This window comes from Hippoglossus hippoglossus, chromosome 5, assembly GCF_009819705.1.
Source record: "Hippoglossus hippoglossus isolate fHipHip1 chromosome 5, fHipHip1.pri, whole genome shotgun sequence".
Classification (NCBI taxonomy): Eukaryota; Metazoa; Chordata; class Actinopteri; order Pleuronectiformes; family Pleuronectidae; genus Hippoglossus; species Hippoglossus hippoglossus.
Window position 1 is genome coordinate 3,238,322 of NC_047155.1, and position 21,258 is coordinate 3,259,579.

A 21,258-nucleotide genomic window follows, 5' to 3' on the forward strand; every position below is an offset into this window, starting at 1 on the left:
AGAGTTATGAGTACAGAGTCTGCACTGTGCACGACTCTGTGGGTAAATAAGGATTTTAAATAGTAAAAAAAGACAGAAAATCGAAATGTATTTGATACACTGGGGTTTTTTAGGAGCTTTATTGCTTTAAACTATAAATAAATGTGGCTTAAAAGCTCTGTAAATATGCAGAGTATGTGATAATAATAGGCTGAATATAAAGATGCACGACATGTTTCCAATTCCTGTCCAGAAATGAGGCTAAAATATCCTGCATACAAACGCTGCCATCTTGAGCTGACGATGGCTGAGAGAATTCCTCCTGATATACACGATCATCCAAGTGGGTCTCAGCTGTCGATCCTGGTTCACCCCGTTTTCACATCGTACATCTTTTTTGTTTTTGGTCCATGTCCCATCTGTTAACATGGAGGAGACAGGGTTTCTGGCCTATACTACAGCCAGCCACCAGGGGACGTTCAAGATGCTTTAGCTGTCAGGTTGGTCCATCTTTATAAACCGTCTATGGTGATAATTTATTTATACGGCCCAATACCATAAATCGCAAATTTGCCTCAAGGGGGGGCTGAACAATCTGTACAACGTTACGACACCCTCCCACAAAACCCTGAACATAAACCAAGACGCGACACAACAATTCAGACTGGACGGCACAATCTGCAGCATGCGAGTCAGTCTCAACATCTACCAAGGACAGACGAGGCGGGATTAAAGTGATGTCACGTCTTTAATGTGCTGATCAAAAGAGAAGGTGGATCAAACACTACACCGAGAGAGAAATCACACAGATGTCGAGGGTTAATGTTACTTATTTAAGCCGGTGTCTGTGTCGGTTCGGGGCCAATGACGAGCATCTACAGTTTTATCTGACCTGATTTATATTGTTCTCTGGGTGAAACCAAGACGATCAGTCACAGCCAGAAAGGCCTGACGCGGGTGAAAGTTAAAGTCACATGATCCCATCAGAATTAGTCAGAAAGTCTGAGATAGTAGTGTGGATAGTATAGTGAATAAATGGCAGGTGATCTGTAGAGTGATGGGAGTCGGCTGCTCTGGATAAAGCGAGTCATAGCTAATGGAGAGGGTTATAACACTGGATTCATCAGCAAGAGAAATACCCTCTCAGACCTGCACTAGAAAGTATCCAGAGGTTAATTCTTACACGTGACGGATGTTGAACTGGAATAATACAAATATCTCAGGATGAAAAAGAGGAGCCGTGTGTAGAAGACGTAGAAAGATGAGATTCCATCGCTTGTTGTGATAAGGGCCGACGCCGGTCCACAGTGAAATGTATTTCATGTGCTGCCTCCTACACGCTCCACCCAGGCTCGTGTTGTTGTGAATGTGTTTGATCTGCACAATTCCCTGCTGCGTTCTTCATGTGTGAAAGGCAAACTCTGGAAAGTGTTCAGACCCACTTTACAGGACACATTTTTTTGTTAATATAACGGTGAAGTTATAGATGTGTATGTAAGTCATTAGCATTGTTTAGACAGACACGCACGCACGCACACACGCACACCTGGCTAGACACAACAATGTCTGAACACTCTGAATGTCTGTCTGACCCTTTGTGTGTGTGTGTGTGTGTGTGTGTGTGTGTGTGTGTGTGTGTGTGTGTGTGTGTGTGTGTGTGTGTGTGTGTGTGTGTGTGTGTGTGTGTGTGTGTGTGTGTGTGTGTGTGTGTGTGTGTGTGTGTGTGTGTGTGTGCACGTGTGTGTGTAAGGACCGGCTGAGCTGGTTTTGGCTTGGCAGCCAAACACTGTTTGGACAGGGACAACATGTCTGGCTCGCGCACACACACACACGTACCCACATCCCTGTTTGATCTTCCACTCACTGCCCCTTGCTTCACCTTATCTAAAGCTCTTTTCACACTGGACAGAAAAACACACCAACATCTGGCCTGTGTCGTCAGTGTGAAAGGGAAAAGTCAACGTTCATTCCCGGGTCAGAAAACTCTGCAGTAGTCGCAGGTATTTATTGGCCTCAGCTCCGTTCGGCAGTTATATCTAAACACGACATCCGCGTGGACATGCACACTTTTTGCTTCTTTTCCAGTGTGATGCAACAACACATGTGGCCTCTGTTGATAATGTCTGTGACTCTTTGTCAACTCAGCCACATATTACATCTGTCTTTGTTCAAGCAGCAGCCGAATGTCATCCAGTCGTGTTTAGTTTGAAGACATGTTTGTGACATTGAACATGACGCAACGACAGAAAAAACAACCTGAAAGGAGAACTTGTCTACTGGCATTGAGAGAGGATTCTTTTATTATCTTTTCGAGGTTTAAAAATCCACATTCACACAGTAATGTTGGTGTTAAAAGCATAAACGACACACACACACCTGCAGCTTCAGCATAACAGATTTATCCTTGAATATTTTCTGACTAAGTCCCTTTTTTGATTGTCACTGAACGGTCTGTAATAATCATGGAGAAGAGAAAAGGAAAAAAGTTCTAGTCACACTCAGATCGTCATTGTGTGTCGCAATTAATAAATCAATCAAACTTTATTTACTTTACTATGCACAGGGAAATATCACAAAATCGATTTTAAAAAGTAAAATAGCAACAAAAAAAAAAAGGCAAATTATAATATAATACAAATAAGTGAATAAAATAAGATAATGTCTATAAACCATTCTGTATTGTAAAAAAAGTTGTGAGTCACTTCAACTTAAATTGAGTTTTAGAATCTGTAATAAAACTATTGTTGTTTTTTCGGCAGCAGTTGTGCAAAGATAGATTTAGTATGTAACTGACGATGTGAATGTACAAATAAAAATGTTTTGATTTAGTAAATTAATCATCTTTGGGTTTTGTTTTGTTTATTAGACAAAATAAGACACTTGATGATAATCTCTCATTTATCACAGTTTTCCAGAGAAATCTGCAGATTAACTGATGTTGAAACAACACTAAATGGAATTTTATTACATATAACCCTACCACACAGTTTAAAATATTGTAGATTTTTAAGCTACTGCTCAAAGGCACTTCAGCAGTACTTGACTGTGCAGACCATATCACTTGTGTGAGTTTGCAACCTGCTGCACTGTGAATGTGTGCATGTGTTCAAAAACACTCAGTACAGACTGTTAATGATTACTGTTATGTCTAGTATCACATTGGATCAAAGCCATTACACACACACACTAGTCTGCACTCGCACACGCACACACACACACACACACACACACACACACACACAGGCGACTGCATGTGACCTGCCCTCTGCGTCTCTGTCTGACTTCCCTTTCTCTTTCACATTCAAAAGAGCAGTGTGTGTTTTTGTGCACGAAGGTCTGATTGTGTCTGTCAGTGTGTGTTTGTGTACCTTGGGCTGTGTGTGTGTGTGTGCGGGGGTGCGAGACGACAGGGGTAGTCTAGCTCCTTCCGGCTAGAATTATAATGAGAGACTGCACACACACACACACACACATACACACACACACTCAAACACACTCACTCACACTCGCAGACCCAGACAAGCAGCTGATAATGAGGTTTGATTTTCATATGTTTCAGACAGAATACTCAGCAGGTCAGCAAGTACATTGTGTGTGTGTGTGTGTGTGTGTGTGTGTGTGTGTGTGTGTGTGTGTGTGTGTGTGTGTGTGTGTGTGTGTGTGTGTGTGTGTGTGTGTGTGTGTGTGTGTGTGTGTGTGTGTGTGTGTGTGTGTCGCGCAGTGATATAAATGATTTCAGCTCTTTGTATTTGTGTGACTTCATAAACTTTCACTTGTTAACATTAATGTCTCTCTCTCTCTCTCTCTCGCTCTCGCTCTGTGCATATGTGTGTATAAATGTGTTTGTGTGTAGTTGTGTGTCCATTGCAGTTCCAGTTGTGTCATCTGCGTTTGTCTGTGTTTTGTCTCTGTCTGATGTTTGTGATTTCGGTGCAGTCAGACTTCTGTTTAAATCTTGCTGTTATAATAAGGTCTTGCATTACGTGTTAATGTGTCTAGACGCTCTGATTTCATGTCCTCAGTGCGTTGCATTATAGATTTTATATTGCTTTGGTATTGACTCTTATTATAGTTTCCTGTTTTTGTAGACGTACATTCTCAGACGTTGATTGCTGCTTAATCACCATCTTCTGAAAAGAAGGGAAATAACATCAGCAGAAATATAACATAAAAAACTTGCAACATAAAACTCTTACTTAATTTCAAATAGAAATGAATTTACCTCTTCGGAGCGACGTTGTGTTTTATATTCTACATTTTCTTTCTTTGCTTCCGGAGCTGAAATGGAAACTTACAGGTTTCAAAAATCAAGAAGTGACACACGAACCTCCAGGTGCCAGACAGAGGATAATAAATACAAAGTCCACATGCTGATAAAGCAAATACCCGCTGACATAAAGAGTGTGGTGTTTTTTTTATTTCATATTCAAAACAATCAAACAAAAGTAAATAAAGAAACCCTGTAAATAATACATATTAAGTTGTTTTTTTTACCTACTTTGAAATTCTCTTTTGTAACATTATATTACTCTGAGTTAGCGTAGCCAGATAGACGGCGCTAATACAGTAGAAGTAGAAGTAAACATCATGTGTATATGAATATACCCGGGGGACTGAGATGATGAAAGTAAATAAATAATCACTAGAACCCTTTTAAACTTATAAAGATGCTGATCCAGCGTTTATTTGGATTTCCGTCGTGAAACCAACAGTCCTGTTTTGTTTCTTCTGTCCATGACTGTTCGGTGACCTGCAGCATGTTTTTTATTTTTCTAACCATGACAGAATGTTCTGTAATCTTAGCAAAGTGTTTTTCTTTAATCCAAACAACAGTTTTTTTTTTCTAAACCTAACCGAGTAGTTTCTGTGCATCGACATAACAACACACACGTCGCTGGATTTCAAAACAGAGCATTTATTTGTTTTCCCGCCGATCAGCACCAGTAGCGTTCTCTGTAACTCACAGAAGAAGAACACTTGATAGAAATCAAAGAAGCAATTTAATAATAATCCCCAAACTTAATCAAGCGTACAAACTCGCCTGTCATTAGAAAACCTGTCAGGTCGTGGGTCAGATGTCACAGCTCCCTGTTTGTGTTGTTGAGAGCTGGTTCAACGCCCTGTGTCTTTTCATGGTCTCAATATTTAGTCCACTCGTAGTCTGCGACCCTCTCGCTGTTAGCATTAGCATTGCTAGCGTTGCAGATGGGACTCACAGTTTAACATGGGAGTTCCCTGGATTAGCACGCTAAATTTAGACTAATGCTCCACTCTCCTCTCGTCTGCTCTGATCTACTCCGATTAATCCTCCGTCTCCTCTTTACACTCATCTACTCTGCTTCCTGTATTGCTTCATCAAACTCTCTGCAAATGTTTTTGAGTGCCAATAGTCGCAGGAAGCCGGGGAGAGGGGTAACTTTGGGATAACATTTTTGAGTTTAGCTCTTCCTCTGCTGTCCACATGTTTGTGAAAATACAAACCTCATGTAAAATACTTGAATTTATCATTTTTTTTCATCAATTTCTATTGATATTCTGGTTTTGTATATGTTTTGCAGAAGACATCTTGCAGTATTTTTTTAAATGGTGGCTTTGTGATCTGCAAAATACAGCGATTGGACAATATGAGATAATCAATATACTACTACTACTACTAATAATAATAATAATAATAATTAATAAATAATTATCCACCGCTAGAAAGTCTGTAATGCATTTTAGGGTTAGATTCTGTTTCTGTGTAAATCGATATGGTGTTTTTATTTGATTTGACGTTGGTTTTGTGTATGTAGCTGCTTTCAGACATGCAATGAAGGTTTCTAACACATGGCACACGTGAAACTGGGAGAATACAAATACCTCGGGATGAAAAAGAGGAGCCGTACATGTAGAAGACGATGACAAAAATGCTGTAAACAAAAATGGAATTTATACGTCATGCCCAGGCCTGACCCCTCGTCTGAACGTCCCAGAAATGTTCACAATCGCTGTGAACGCATCTGAACGGGAAAATCGTCTGCTGCATTTTTCCATATGTGAGACAAACTGCGGAAAACGTCCACACCTATTTTTCCAGAGTTCGTGTCTGAAGCAGCTTAAGTAATTTACGTTCAAATGTGCACAATGTGATCGCAGACTTGACACAAATACTCATACAACAGTGAGGGCCCTGTTTAGGGGAATCGTGACGTGTAGACATGTTGAAAATGACGTATTGAATTTGAAAGTGACTGATAACAGATGAGAATCAGAGAGGAGACTGATAACAAGAAAAGGACGCATGATGACTGATCCCCCTCAACACACACACACACACACACACACACACACACACACACACACACACACACACACACACACACACACACACACACACCTCCCCCCTATGCTGGTTTCAACAGTGGGAGTTTTGTCGACCAAAGTTCCCACACTTGTTGGCTGCACCATGACCGTGGCGTCCAAAGTCAATGGAGAGTTCTGTGTGTGTGTGTGTGTGTGTGTGTGTACGTGTGTGTTTGAGACCCCCCCCCCCCCCCCCCTCCAAATAGCCTTTCTCATGGAAATTGGCAAGCAAATTGTGTGCACCTATGACCTATAACTCTGTCTCACACATACAGAACCACACTCTCTCGCACACACACACACACACTCTCTCAATCGCACGCACACACACACTCACACACACACACACACACACACACACACACACACACACACACAGCTGTCTGTGCTATTTCTGACTACCCAGACTGTCGAGTCATCCGTGGACTGAGAAAGGAGGGGGAGGGAGAAATTAGCAAGCCTCTCTCTCCCTTCCTGTCCTTTTCTCCTTCCCTTTCTTCTTTTTCGTCATTGATTTTTCTTTTTTAAATCCTCTCTCCTTCCTTTCCTCCTTATAACCTCACTCCTATCTAACTTTTTTTTTAATCCTTCCTCACTCTCTGATTCTCCTCCCTTTTTATTTCTACTTCTTTGCATCTTTCTAAATCTCTTAAATGTCTTTCTCTTCTCCTTTCCTTCCTTCCTCCTCTGCATCCTATGTCCTCCTTTCTTATTTCGTCTCTTTTTCTCCACCACCTCCCTCCTCCCCACCATATTCTTTCTTCCTCCCCATCTTTCTCTCTTCCTCTCTCTCTCCTCTACCCTCATGTCATCGTCTCCCCCCCACCTCCCTCGTTTCTCCTGACCACCCCTCCTCCTTCTCGCTGTCTGCTTGCTCTCTCTGAGCCATCTGACTCGACAATGACCGCCTGTGACCTTTAGCTGAATGCAGCAGGACGGGGAGGAGGAGGAGGAGGCAGATAGAGGGAGAGCAGGCAGCGGATGACAAATGAGCTAATTGCTTTAGATTAACCATGGAGTGTCTGCCTGCCAGGCTTACAGCCTCCTGTCTAGACAACAGCACAGAGGGAGGGAGGAGATCAGCAGTCTCTCTCTCTCTCTCTCTCTCTCGTTCTCTCTCTCGTTCTCTCTCTCGTTCTCTCTCTCGTTCTCGTTCTCTGTGTCTCTCTCTCTCTCTCTCTCTCTCTCTCTCAGAAGTGAAACTGTTTTAATGGTTTTTTTTCTCCTGTGTTGCACTTTAAAAAAAAAAACTGTGACTCCAGTGCTGACAAATAAAGTCGGATGAGGTCAGGAATCTGCCCAGAGGAGGAGCGAGTTTATTACAAGGATACTGCAGAGGTTCAGTGTCGTATCTAGATAAAGTTGTTGACTCACAAGGGACAGATAATTTTTAAAAATCATCAAAACAAACAGACTTTTATTTCCTATCATAGACTGTAAATAAAGATGGCTCCACTTCCTACAACAATCCAGAAATGAAGCCAAAATATCCCGGATATAAACGCTGGCAGCAGTGATGGGGGTGGGGGTGGGGGGGGATTGAACCGCAATATCGGTTTCCTGACGATACATGTGCTCGACCAATCGTGAGTCAGTCAGCTGTCAGTCAGGTTTTTATAGCATCATATAACTAATGAAAACCAAACTTATCAGAAACATGGACACTTGGACAAACATCAGAACGACCTCAAATGACAGAAACCATCTTTAAGAAATCTATGTTTGACGTGTGGTCCATGTCCCGCAGGGTTTATGACCTGTACTGTTACTGACAGTAAATGTTAGCAATGCTTTGCATTCACTGCTGGTAGTCGACTGATAAGAACCAAAAAATATGCAAATGTGAAGTGTCTGCATCTTAGTTATTGGTCACAGCCTCTGAGTTTTGAAAATAGAACTGGGTCAGTCTCTGATTTAGTTTGGCCACAGGACGTAAAGTGATGAGTTTTGAAACTAAACCGTATCAGTGTGGAAGTTTCCTAAGTATTAACCAGAGAGGATTTGAAGCTGGTGCGTCGGAGGGTGTGACAGTGACAGACAGGCTTGAATTTTGATTTGTGACTGACTGTTCCCCCGCTGGTGAACAAGCTGACAACTGAATCTTATGTGAGGAAATACAGAAAGTCCACAGCGCCTCAGTTCGAAGGAAAACTTGGAAACATTCACATGAGAGTGTCCTCATCAGAGGTACAAGTGGTCGTCTTGTTGAAACTGGAAACCATGTGTAAAATTGTCTTAGGCCTGATTACACACCACTGAAGACATCACAGGACAGTTGAGGACATGCATCTGAAGCCAAAGATCAAACACAACAGTTTGAACTGTAGCTGCTGTACCACTGAGGACACCAAGGTCCCGTTTCCTGCATTTAATATGTAGAAAAATGGACGACTTAATTGCAGTTTACAATTAAATTAATGAATTGATCACTTACTTGATCAGCATAATAAGTCCTGGCAAAAAAATTGTAAAGTCTTTGAAACAAGCTCTTAAACCTGCACATAGAGAAACTCTGGGACATAATGGATAAAACATAAATGACAATATAACAGAATATTATATAAAATATGGAGAAAAGGGAACAAAAAGAGAAAGTCTTTTGAATAGTGTGTGGGGGTGGTGGGCGGCTTTGACCTGTAGACACAGTATTTCTGGATTCAGTGCAAAATACAGACAGTGAAAGAGGTTCCAGAAAACTACGTGTTCAATAAATAATGTGTTTGTACTTAGCAGAAACAACGAGCTGAATATGTTTGTTGATTTAAAACCAAGGCAGATTCAAAACCTGTCCTGTGTTTTGCTTTACTGCTCTATCATAGGAATCACACGTATGAACGTGTAGCTGAGATCTCGTGTGAGCCAGAAACCCATTTTCTGAAGAACCAGCGTTTTATTGTGCATCTTCAGCGAAGCATGATTTTGGCCTTAAGGATCTTTTTCACCAGCTGATTTTCTCAATGTCCTTTCAAAAATATTTTTGTCGAGTCAAAAGTGAAAGGAAGAAAAGACCTAAAGAGATGGAATGTCAGAAGAAGCGAGAAAGAGACGGTGTAATTGCATTTTGTAAAATGTGTTATATCTTGACACAAAAAATGGCTGGAATGGATATGAAAACCGTAGACTGTAAATAAAGAAGGACAAGACGTCTTTACTTCCTCCCTCGATCCAGAAATGATATATACCAGATACAACGTCGTCATCATGTGGCGATGGCGTCATTGGAAGCCAGAGTCTGTGCTGTAGTGATCACGGTTTCAAATAGCTACTTTAAACCATTAACGTGTAGATTTATGACCAATTCTGCCGCCAGCCACCAGGGGGCAATCAAGAAAATTTGGCTTCACTTCTGGTAGCTGTCATGTCGTCCATCTTTATTTACAGTCAGTGGTTTAAACATGGCTTAAATATATCTTCTCCTCTGTCTGGCTGAAGTGGAAAACCGGTGTATTGATATTATGTAACCGTGTTACACCTTCTGACAATGTGCAGAACATCTGGATGGAAACATGACATGAGAAAATAGTTTTCCTGTTGGTCTGCGGGACGGAGGGAGTGAGGTAAGGGAGGAAGTGAAAGAGAGAGAAAGAAAGAGAGAGAGAAAGAGAGGGGGGAAAATAAGAGACGAGACAAGACAGACGAGGGAGGAGGTCTGCTGACTGACCCCGTGACCTCCCTCTGTTTGAGAGCTGACAAGCTGCAGGCTGGGAGACACACAGACACACACACACACACACAGACACACACACACACACAGAGACACACACACACACACACAGTCAGCTGGTCTGACAGAGCAGTATTTTTTAGCAATAGCAGGTTTTTCCTTTTAATTATGATGCGTCAAATCATAGAAGCTGAACGGAAACAGCAAATTACATTTTGTCAGCAGTGAAACAAATCTGTCTGCCTCTGTGAGTAATGATGTAATAACCAACATGATAATAGTGTGTGTGTTAAATTTGACGGGAACTAAATGGAATATAATATTCACCATGCTCTTTTCATTAGTGCACGATCACCTGAAAGTATCGTGGTAGTAGTATGAAGGATAATATCTACATCAGGAGTGGATCCTCTTCCACGGAGGCCGACATGTTGCACTGCCATGTTTGTACAGCATCCCAGAATCAACATTAGGTCAACAGAGGGCCTGTGTTGTTTTTATGATACCCGAGGGCCACCATAGATTCTCGCACATGCTTCGAAAGGGAGAAGTGAGGGATATTCAGGTGGTTGCAATCTGTAAGCTCACCACTAGATGGCATCAATTCCTACATACTGGTCCTTTAAATGGAAGTGGGAATAAAAGGAAAATACAATATATATGGTTATTGTTAAAACTAAATCTATTACATAATAACAAAATCAGCTATCTTCTTAATATACAGTATAGTGTCTTTAACAATTTGTTTTTATTATGTATTATTAAATGTTTATATACATGCTAAGTACGGGTGACGTACAGTGAAGTGTGACTCAGTAGTTCTGATCTCTTTGCAAAAATAAGACATTCGTGGATGTGTTTGAAAAGAATGTGTTTGAAAAGACAAAACGGAAATAGTTAGAGAAAAGGAAAGAGAGAGAGAGGGGAAGGGAAATTGTGAAGAAGGGAATGAAAGGGAAGAGAGAGAGAGAGAGAGAGAGAGAGAGAGAGAGAGAGAGAGAGAGAGAGAGAGACTAAAAGGAAAGGAGAGGAGAGAGTTGTGGGAGTGATTTGGCAGAAAGATGCAGTTCAGCACCAGCTGACAGAGCACAGAGACAGACAAGCTGTCAGCAGGCCGAGTGCCCAGACACACACATACAGACACACACACAGACACACAGACACACACACACACATCGGCTGGCACTCAGAGTGTCTAAGTGTCCGTTCACTTTTGCCTTTAACAGTGACAACACTTCTCTTTAATAAGCAGAGGAATGTGTTTATATTTCATTATTTCTGTGTGTGTGTTTATGTTTCTTCATGTGTGTGTTTGTGTTTGTTACTTTTTCCATCCTTCACTTGTCCTCTCTGCCCTTTTCCCCCCCGTCTTTCCTTCCCTTCCTCCTTTACTTCACCCATCCCTCTGTTTTCCCACAGTATTTATGACTGTCTTCCTTCCTTCCTTTCTTCCTGAGGAATCTAATCTATGTTAATTGCTGTTTTTATTAAAATAGAAGCAGAAGTGTAAAAGTGGGTGTAGCGACCGTGTGACTGTGTGAACTCAGTAACCTCAGTTTTGCGCAGCAGTTCACATTATCCCTCATGAGTTACAGCTTCAAACTGTAAAATATAATAATATAAACATGAATTAATAATCATCCTAAGTCTGTCCTCAGGACTATTGACTGATGAAAACTGTTTACATTTCTGATCCTGTGTTTTGTGACTGCCGGTTGTAATTCAATGCAATATATCCTTATACTGCGTTTACCCCTTTTCCCTCATGTTCCACGAATCCATACATTCGTGATGTTTTTTTTTTTTGTTATGAACTCCGGAAAATGTGTGAAACTCTGTCTGAAGTTCGTCTTTCACATACGAAGAACCCAGCAGGAGCTACTCTCCAGAGCAATCATGTTGTGGTGCAGCACCAGCGTCAGCCTGCAAAAGCTCTCGCATCTCATCGTCTCACCCAATTTACGTCTTTTGTGTCTTCTACTTAGATATTTGTTTGTCAGTTGCTCCGGACATTTTCCTGAACTTGTCCTCACAGCCCCCCTAGTAAAACGTTTGAGTGACGTGAGGATACAGCAGCAAAATGTCCGGAGGATTCAATCACGAGCGATGTTGGCGCTTCGATGACGTTTCTAACACGTGGAGGACGTGAAACCGGAACCTGAGCCTTACACCCAGAAGACGCAGACAAAGACGTCAACTCGGAAAGACAATATTTGCTGTTGGTGATAAGAACCGACGCCGGTGTGGATGAGCTGTAAACAAAACCACTGAGCTCTCCACAGCCGAATGTGTACGTCCTGCCTCCTGCTGCTTTACGGCCATGGACATTTACCGGAGAGAGATGGTAAAATACGGTTCTTCCATGCCGGGCCGCACGTTGCATATTGAGCAACGCGCTGAAAATCGCTCATAAGATTCCCTTTAATTTAGTACGTTTAAAGTGTTGTGTAAAGATTTGCTCGTCATCACAGCTGCTACAAATTATGATTTTCTTACTTTTGACGTACGTCTTGTTGCCATAGCGATTTAATGAATCATGTTCACTCCTTCCTGAGCAGATCAGTTTTTTATTTATTTAAATTCCTGAAGTTGTCACGTGTCCCGATGAGATATTCAAGCTTTAACCCCCCCCCCCATCCCCCATCCCCCATGTCTCTCTCTCTCATCATTATTCTGTCCATCCCTCTGACCCATCTGTCTTTCCCAGACGCTCCCACCACTCCCCCGACTTTTTCTCTCACTCCTCTCTCTGTCTCGTCCTCCCCCTCCCCCCCCCTCCCCTCCCCCTACACATCGACCCCTTTTGTTCACAGCTATTGGGGTGGTGGTGGTCGGGAGGAGGGGTCTGGTCAGCTGTTTCCTCAATGTGTGTGTGTGTGTCTGGACAGTGTGGGAATGTGTGTGAGAATAAGTTGCAGACAAAGCTTGGTCGAGGCTCAGAGTGTGTGTGTCTGCCGGCGAGGACACACACCCCCACACACCAGAGCATCCACAGGACATGTAGTGTGGAGTTCCTTTGCAGCGGGGAGTTTTTGTTTTTTTTAGTTTTCTTTTAGTTTTGTTGCTTTTAGTTTGATTTGGCCTCGTGGACTCCGGTCTGTGGAAATACCTTCATGATATAACCAGTGGAATATAGACATCTGCAATCGGAGAGAAGGCAAAGATCTCACAGAGCGACGAGACTATGCAGCCTCCACCAGGGAGACACCACCATGACAACTGTGTTCAGACACAACTGTGTGGTGAGTTTCAACTGTAGGAGACAGCGATGGTTTGGTAGCACGTGGTGATTTTATTCTGTCTGTTGAGTTGTTGAGTCTGGAGGTTGATGACGTGTTGCAGGTTTGGAGAGTGATGCTGCTCAGCCTGTTTTTTAATTGAATTTCTTTGAATGAATGTTTGAAAAATTAAACAGCTCAGTTAAAACTGTGCAAACACCAAACTTTCAGCTTTCAGCTTCTCAAATGTGTTGATTTGCTGCTTTTCTCTTCAATTAAATCTAACAAAACGTTCAAAATGTATCACCTCCGACGGCTTTTGGTTGGCCTGGTTTTTCAAATTGTTTTTACTTGTCGTGTTTGTGCGTTTATTTGACATAATTACAAATTATAGTAAATGTATAAATGCCAGTTCACATTTGTACAAGGTTTTTCCAATAGGTTAGCTTTTGTAAGTGTTTAAAAAATAGTTTGAAAGCAACGGTTGTAGATTTCTTTTACATTTTTCTCTGAATTTGTTATTTTTCATATCTCTTTTTATTCTGTAGACTCTTCTGGAACAACTGTAACGAAAACCCAATTTCTCCCAGGATCATTTGCAATATATTCAATTTCAATTAGATTCGATTTCTAATTCTGATTCAATTATGAGCCATTATTAGTTTTAACTGAATTTTCCTTATTAGAAAAGTGGTTTCTGACTTTCCAGACAATGTAATAAGAGGCTATATATTTCAGTGTTGTGATATAGGATTATATGATATAGGATCATTACCCGTCTACGAGTAGATAAAGTCAAGATGTTTTGACCTCTAATTATGCTTTAATGGTCAAGGTGGAGTTTGCCGTAAAATCTATATTTAACCTCAAAGTTCATCATCATCAGCTTTATTCTGAAACCAGATTTGGGCCGTCATTCAAATTTAGCCTCTATGAGCTCTGTGGACTTTTGTTTTGGTTGTGTTGATCGTATCAGAAGTGCGTTTGTCGACTTTTACCTGTGTGGCTCTAGAGTGTGAATTCAGCCACAGCAGCCGTGTTTCTATCCTTCTGAGGACCTACAGGTTAAACTGGTGGAAGCTTGATGCAGAATATTTCAAGTTTATGTTGTGTGTTGGTTCGCTTGGAGAAGTTGTGTGTGTGTGTGTGTGTGTGTGTGTGTGTGTGTGTGTGTGTGTGAGTGTGAGTGAGAGAAAGGGAGAGAAAGAGAGAGTGTGTGTTTGTTGTCTGCAGGCCACTTTATGCTCCTGTGTCTGACTTGGCCCTGACCTCTGTCTGCTCCCTGTGGAAAGAAAGTGTGAGAAAAATGCTGTGTGTGTCTGTCTGTGTGTGTGTCTGTGCGGGGGGGGTCAAGCGGACTGTCTCTAAACAAAGCTTCCCCTGTCTGGTCTAGTGTGTGTGTGTGTGTGTGTGTCACAGTGACCTTTGCATAAGGAATAGATCTGTCTGGTCTCTGTCTGAAAACCTTTTCTCTCTCTCACACAGAAACATATAAACCTCAGTGTTGTATTTAAACTTTACTGAATCATGTGTCATCTAATCAATAAACTGATTGATTTTTATTCTATTAGTTTATTTTTAAATGTACTTACAAGCCCACATCAGCAATAATTCTATCATGTACTGAAACGATACTTTAATCGATTTTATTTAGACTTATCAATAGTTATCAACAGATCTTTAATCATTACCACTACTGTCATATTTGTATATTAAGCAGAAGTGTCAGATATTGTTCATTCAATCACTGATGTCTAAAAACTATTTAAACCAGAGCCAGATCCATTTTGTAACCTAGCCTTCCAAAAAAAAATGTAAAATCCACGTATGAGCCACATTTACCTCTTATTTTTTATTAATAAATATGATATTTTTGGGGATGTTAAGCCTTTAATGACGGGGCAGAAGGTCAAGCGTGAAATGTGGAGAGAGAGATCTGGGAAAGACAATTAGTTCAGGGTCTTGTCTGAACTGAAGCTGCGGCTCAAGCCTCTGCACCAAAACTGAATTTAACTTGAAATACCGGGCTGCATTAAGAAACCTATAAAGCATATGTTCTGTGAATGTTGGATTTTACATCCCTAATAAAACATTATTATCCTATATCTTTATTTAAATAAAGTGTTTTGGGGTCAGAATCTGGATAGAATCTTTTTCATCACTCCTCTTGCTTGGTAAATGTCCATGTTTTGCAAACTCCATTACTCAATTTTTTTATGCTGGTTTATGTGAAAGACATTGAGCTCAAGCCAAAAATAACAATGATAACATCACTGTGACATCATCATTACCCCAGAATCCTCTCCAGCCACAGAGGACGTTGTACAACTGTAACGCGACGAGTAAACTGACCCTGATCTTCGTCCTCTGTGTCCCTGCAGCCCAGCTGGAGTTCGTCCAGATCCTGGTGATCGTGGTGGTGATGATGGTGATGGTGGTGGTCATCACCTGTCTGTTGAACCACTACCGCCTATCAGCACGCTCGCTCCTCTCCAGACACGCCCCTACACGCAGGAGACACCTGCCGCTGGCCAACGTGAGTCAAACACCACATTTACACCACAAACCGGTCTCTAGATGTAATTTAACCAAACTGCCGTAACACATCTGATCAGATATTGGTCTGATATCCGGCTGTAGCTTGACAGTCATTATCATACACGTGTGCTTTTTTGTATATGCTATTTACAATTTTACATTTATTGTGCAGTATCAGGTGGAAAAATGATTTGTTTCCATCGTTTCATCTACTTACCGTCAGTTTAAACTCTATTTGGACTTTGTGTTTATTTATTTAAAATGTTAGTTTACATGGCTACGTGCAGAGCTCTGTCCTTCTCTATGGAAACAAGGTTTCTGGTTTACATGACATTTAAAAAATCTATTTACTGCAGAAAGTCGAGCGTAACCAGGTTAAATTAAGATCTTGGCTCTTCAACTTCTCTTAAAATCAAATCATGAAATGAGACTTTGTGTTTTCCGTTCGACTCAATGTGGGTAAAGTTAAGTTAATTGACATTGCAGTTCTTAAAGGAATCTGGTTAGATTACTGTTGGTTATGTGGGTAACTTGAGATGTTGAGATGTTTATCCAAACTCAGGGCTCCAGGCTTTTGATTGCCAACTTAAAAATATGATATGAATAATATATCAACTATATGTGAACAAAGGAAAATTACTATCTTGTAAAAAAAACCTCTCTTGACATGTTCTTTTTTGTTCACAGTTAATTACAGTCATTATTCAACAGACTTGGTTCAGTCTGAGTTAAGAAGCCGTCGTTACTGAACGACAACGTTCAGTAACGACGGTTGTTTGTGGAAGAGTTTGAAGAAGCAGAGTTTCGGGAGGTGATCATAGTGATTAGAGTTTGCTGCAGGCCAACGCTAACACACTGACTCAACTCTTCAGACGACACTTGTGACGACTTTCTTAAGACACACACGCAAATGGCCGCGTGTCAGTGACTTCAGAGGATGTTACACTGACTTACTCAACTTACTCAAACAATGACTCTAACATTAACCCTGACACTAATCTCTATGAACAGCTTCGATATGAAAATATACGGAATCAGGCGATGAGGGACAAGATTTGGGGGCCGGAAGCTTCTGGTTTTTGTTTCTAGTTTGACCAATCACGTTAATCACATAGTTTATCCACATTCATTCCCAGATAGCCTCAAATAGAGATTAGTTCAAATGTCGTCTGGACCTAAAACACAGACCAAAAATATCCATGATTGCGTTTTTGTGTGGAGAAACGTTTGACTCCTGTGATTCATAAAAAACTAGTCATGATTGCAAAAAGCGAGATTGTCCCTTCCCCTAACCTCAAAACTTGTCTTGCCTAAAAGTTATTGGTTTACTAAATGGGAACTTCCTGTCCCCATAAGGAGTTCACGTCCCCACAGTGTGTAAACAGACTTAGGTCCCCACATAAAACCTAGACCACACACACACACACACACACACACACACACACACACCCACTGACTCGCACCTGAGGCCTCTTCAAACATATGACTTCACTTGTGCTTCTTGAATTTCCTGCTACTGAATCACCATGTGTGTGTTGGTGTGTGTGTGTGGCTCCAGTCTACAAATTAGATATGAGTAAAGGATGAGGCATAAATGTGCACAGGAACATGCACCCACCCACAAAGAAGCTCCCGATAAGCTCAGAGGACTCATGGTGTCCTAGTTAATTTGGATTAGCAGACAGACACACTGACACACACACACACACACACACACACACACACACACACACACACACACACACACACACACACACACACACACACACACACACACACACAGACACGCGCAGGCAGACCGACAGACAGGAAATGAGAAGCAGAGAAAAAACAACAACCTGCACAAACGCTGGAAAAGTTTCTCCCCGACGTTTTTGTAGAAGTGAAGAAGTGTCGTCTCTTCACCGCAAGACATCGACACACAACCGATTTCAATTTCCTCAACAGTGTGTTTATATTCTGGGGAAGAAGAAATCAGGCCAGTATCATGTAGATTTATCGGAGCCACAGTTGTTGATTAGACGAAACTTAATTTGTGTAAAAACTATCAACCAAAGAGGAATTAAGCAAAAACCACATGTGTGAAATCTGAGAATTAACTTGTTTTCCAGTTTTAACTTGTACTTAGACAGAGGACATCTTATATGTGCAGCTTCACTGAGATGAAAACACAACATTTAAATAAAAATGGGAACCTCTAGAAAGGTACTAAGGCAGTGAGTGTTTGTGGTGCATCAGTGGAGCTCCCTAGTGGACAAAAGGCACAATAGAGATATGTGCAGAAGTTTCAAATGAATCCTATTTTCTCTCAGTGCTACATGCAAAAGTAAATAAGTAGAATATCTTTAAACAACTGGAAAGAACTGTCTGTCTGTAGTGCACAAGCTTCTTCTGCAGCTCAGTAGAGTACATACTGTGAAAAAACTAATTGGATCCACTCCCTCATCTGGATCTGGGGAAATCTGGGTTTGTTTGCAGACGCACAAAATGTATATAAACTAAAGTGAAATGACTCAACAGATCAACTGAAGGAGATTCTCACTGTCAAGCTGTGTCTGTTTTTTTTCAGGAGGGCAGTCTGTGGTCGTCTGAGGGCACCGGGACAAACAGTGGTCTGAATGAGGTGAGTTCAGCTTTAACCAGCTGTTCACACAAAAGAAGAAAACATAAAGCAGGTTTATAACAACTCTCAAATGTTCTGCGTCATGACACAGCTGTAATTTGATGTCGTTTGTTTCATGGCACCAGGTTTACAACCCTCGACCTCCGGACCGAGGCGTCCACTCGTCCTACCTTCAGCGGGAGCCGCCGCACGGCCAGTCGCAGCCCGCCCTCCAGTCGCAGCGCTTCCAGCACACGTACGCCCCGAGTCGCTTCCAGCCGACGTACCCCTACCTGCCCCAGAGCCTCATCGACCTCCCCCCCACCATCTCCCTCTCAGACGGAGAAGAGCCGCCGCCCTACCAGGGCCCCTGCACCCTGCAGCTCCGAGATCCGGAGCAACAGATGGAGCTGAACCGCGAGTCGGTCCGAGCGCCGCCCAACAGAACAGTGTTTGACTCCCACCCCCTCGACCCATCCAACTCCTGTCTGCAGGCCAGGTAACCACGCAGTGTCACGTGTTCGCAGATTCATTATGACCTGCAAAATGAAAACTCCTCCACATACCTGTTTGTACTTCGTCCTAAACTACGAGGCATGTTTCACATTCAGTTTTCTTTGTCATCCTAAGGCTGCGGTCATGGTATCTTAATTACCAGGTTTATATAATTACATCTGGGTTTTTGGCACCTAATTACACAGACACGCCCGAAAACCAAATGAATAGTGATGCCTTACTACAGCTTAAGTCTTTAACAATTAGTTTAAAGTATTATGTTGATAATTCTACTTAGGCAGGAATGCAAATATCTCTGGTTGTCACACCGTCATTCTTGATGTTGTGAAACGCAGCACAGTAGTTCTTTCATTATCTGCTCTTACAATCACTGTGGTTTCATTCGTATCACTCCTCTTTATCTATGTTGTTGTGCTTTCAGTCTGCAGGCTCCTCCCCCGAGCGTCCATTCAGGCATCAGTGTGTTAGAAGCCCAGGAGGCCTTGTCCCGGCACCAGAAGCAGGGCTCTCGAGTAGAGGGAGCGCCCCCGGCCTACAGCGAGGTGATCGGGCACTACTACCACCCGACAGCCCTGCACTCCGGCCACAACCATCGGACTGTTCCATCCGCACAAGCACCCCCGTCCTCGCTCATACATGGTCTGATCCGACCTCCGCCTCAGCAGCAAGGAAGTGTGGACAACAGGAACGCAAGGAATACAAAGGAGAAATCCCAGAAGCCCCAGCAAGTGTGACAGTACTGTTTCCTCTTTTCTAGCCCGCAGGAAGGATTATGCCTCGCCACTTTGGGGAAACGGTCAGCAGCCAACAAGGAACAACCTGGTCGGTGGTTAACTCCACAGGTTTAAGGGCTGGTTAGTTGTGGTCGTAGCTGACACGGTTTCCCCTCATCACGGATCGGGCTAGGAGCGAGAGGCAGCAGCGCACGCCGGCTTCTCGTTAGGTAAGAACATCTGGAACCCGCATCATTCCTGCAGAGCATGGTCGCAGGAGAACATCTGGTACTTCCTGCTCCACAGTTTCCTGTGCACTTCGGATGAACCGATGATGATGTCCGAGTAGGAGGTTGAAGGGCGGAGGCGGGGGAGAAGGCGGATACAGATGCCTCCTTCTCCCCCACAGCAACTCCTCTCGCTGCAGCTCATCGCTCCTCCACGACTGAACTAGCCTTCACTCATTCTAAATATTTACTTGTTCTGTTTGTTTCTGTAGAACTTTCTCTTTGTTTGTTCGACGCTTACAGGATCGTTTCTATCCCGGCAAACGGTGAAATGTTGCAGTCTCCTTGGTTCTTCCAGGATTTGTTTTGTTTTCTCGTGATAATCTCCCCCCCCCCCCATCGCTGCTTTGACTCCAGTAAGTTTGTTCCCGACTGCACAGTTCAGCGTTTGGCGGCGACTCCTGCAACAGGCTTTAGCTGCATCACTGAGACACGTTAGCACTCAACAATATTCACACAAAGAGTTTAGACGTCGCTAGCATTACTTTAAAACTAGCTTACGAGTTGTAGCACAGTGCTAAAAAACGTCCTCGAGCTAAACATCATGCCTTATATCGACCAACTGATGCAGGAGTTGTCGCTTAAATCTTTTCCTTTTTTTTGTTTTATGTTTTCTGAAGAAGGTTTGCACAAAGTTCAAGACTGTTGACCCCAGAAAAAACCCGCAATATGATTGATAAGAGAGAAAATAGAGAAAGTAGGGGTATTTTTCTAAACTAGGTGGATTCTTATCAGTGAAGATGTTTTTTTCTGTTTGTTTTTATATGTTGTGTAGTTTTAGAAAAAAAGAAAAGAAACAAACATCTGTAATCTGTTGGGGTGCCAACTTTCACGTTGAACATTTTGCTACGTACATGTTGGCATGTATATATGTTACAAATGGACGATATATACACACACATGTATGCAAACCGAGAGCAAACTTAAAAGCACGAATTTAGAGTTATTTATATAATTGCTAAAAAGAATTGCACTATTTTTTAGTATGCGCAGATGGAACGTGTGAGAGAGACTTTTATTGTGAAGGAGCTCTGTCCATTGAGAAACGAACACAAAGAGAGAAACCGCCTGGGGGGGGGGGGGGGGGGGGGGGGGTCGAGGGTCGGGGGCCACGTCAGTGCACAGCGGCGAGTATCATGAGAACATATCACGGGAGAGATTCTGACTTTGATTCAAAGGACTTGGAACAACCATTACTGTACCATTGATATAAAAATAAAAAAATAAAAATCCCTGGTTTATGCAAATGTCCGAGTCCTGCGAGCCAACCACAAGTCAGCGTCCAACCTAACCTGTGGGTCCAATCAGAAACCCTGCTCGAAGCTCTCTCTCTCATCCTAGTGGCCGAATCGTTAGCCAATCCCAAAGCCCAAAGCAGGCTGTCACTACCTCGACCAAA

At 42.3% G+C, this 21,258-nt stretch overlaps 1 protein-coding gene across 2 annotated transcripts in view; it reads left to right on the top strand.

Moving 5' to 3' along the window:
* The window catches only part of pmepa1 (prostate transmembrane protein, androgen induced 1), a 36,307-nt gene extending 15,049 nt beyond the window's left edge, over positions 1–21,258 (top strand). Inside the window, exons 1-5 of one of the 2 annotated variants that reach the window (XM_034584659.1) lie at positions 12,700–13,227; positions 15,585–15,739; positions 18,311–18,364; positions 18,490–18,842; positions 19,281–20,625. In XM_034584659.1, the coding sequence (XP_034440550.1) occupies positions 13,170–13,227; positions 15,585–15,739; positions 18,311–18,364; positions 18,490–18,842; positions 19,281–19,593 (933 nt within the window). In that variant the 5' untranslated portion in view covers positions 12,700–13,169 and the 3' untranslated portion in view covers positions 19,594–20,625. Of the gene's footprint in view, positions 1–12,699; positions 13,228–15,584; positions 15,740–18,310; positions 18,365–18,489; positions 18,843–19,280 lie in introns of those variants that run through there. The other variant, XM_034584658.1, reaches the window with a different exon arrangement.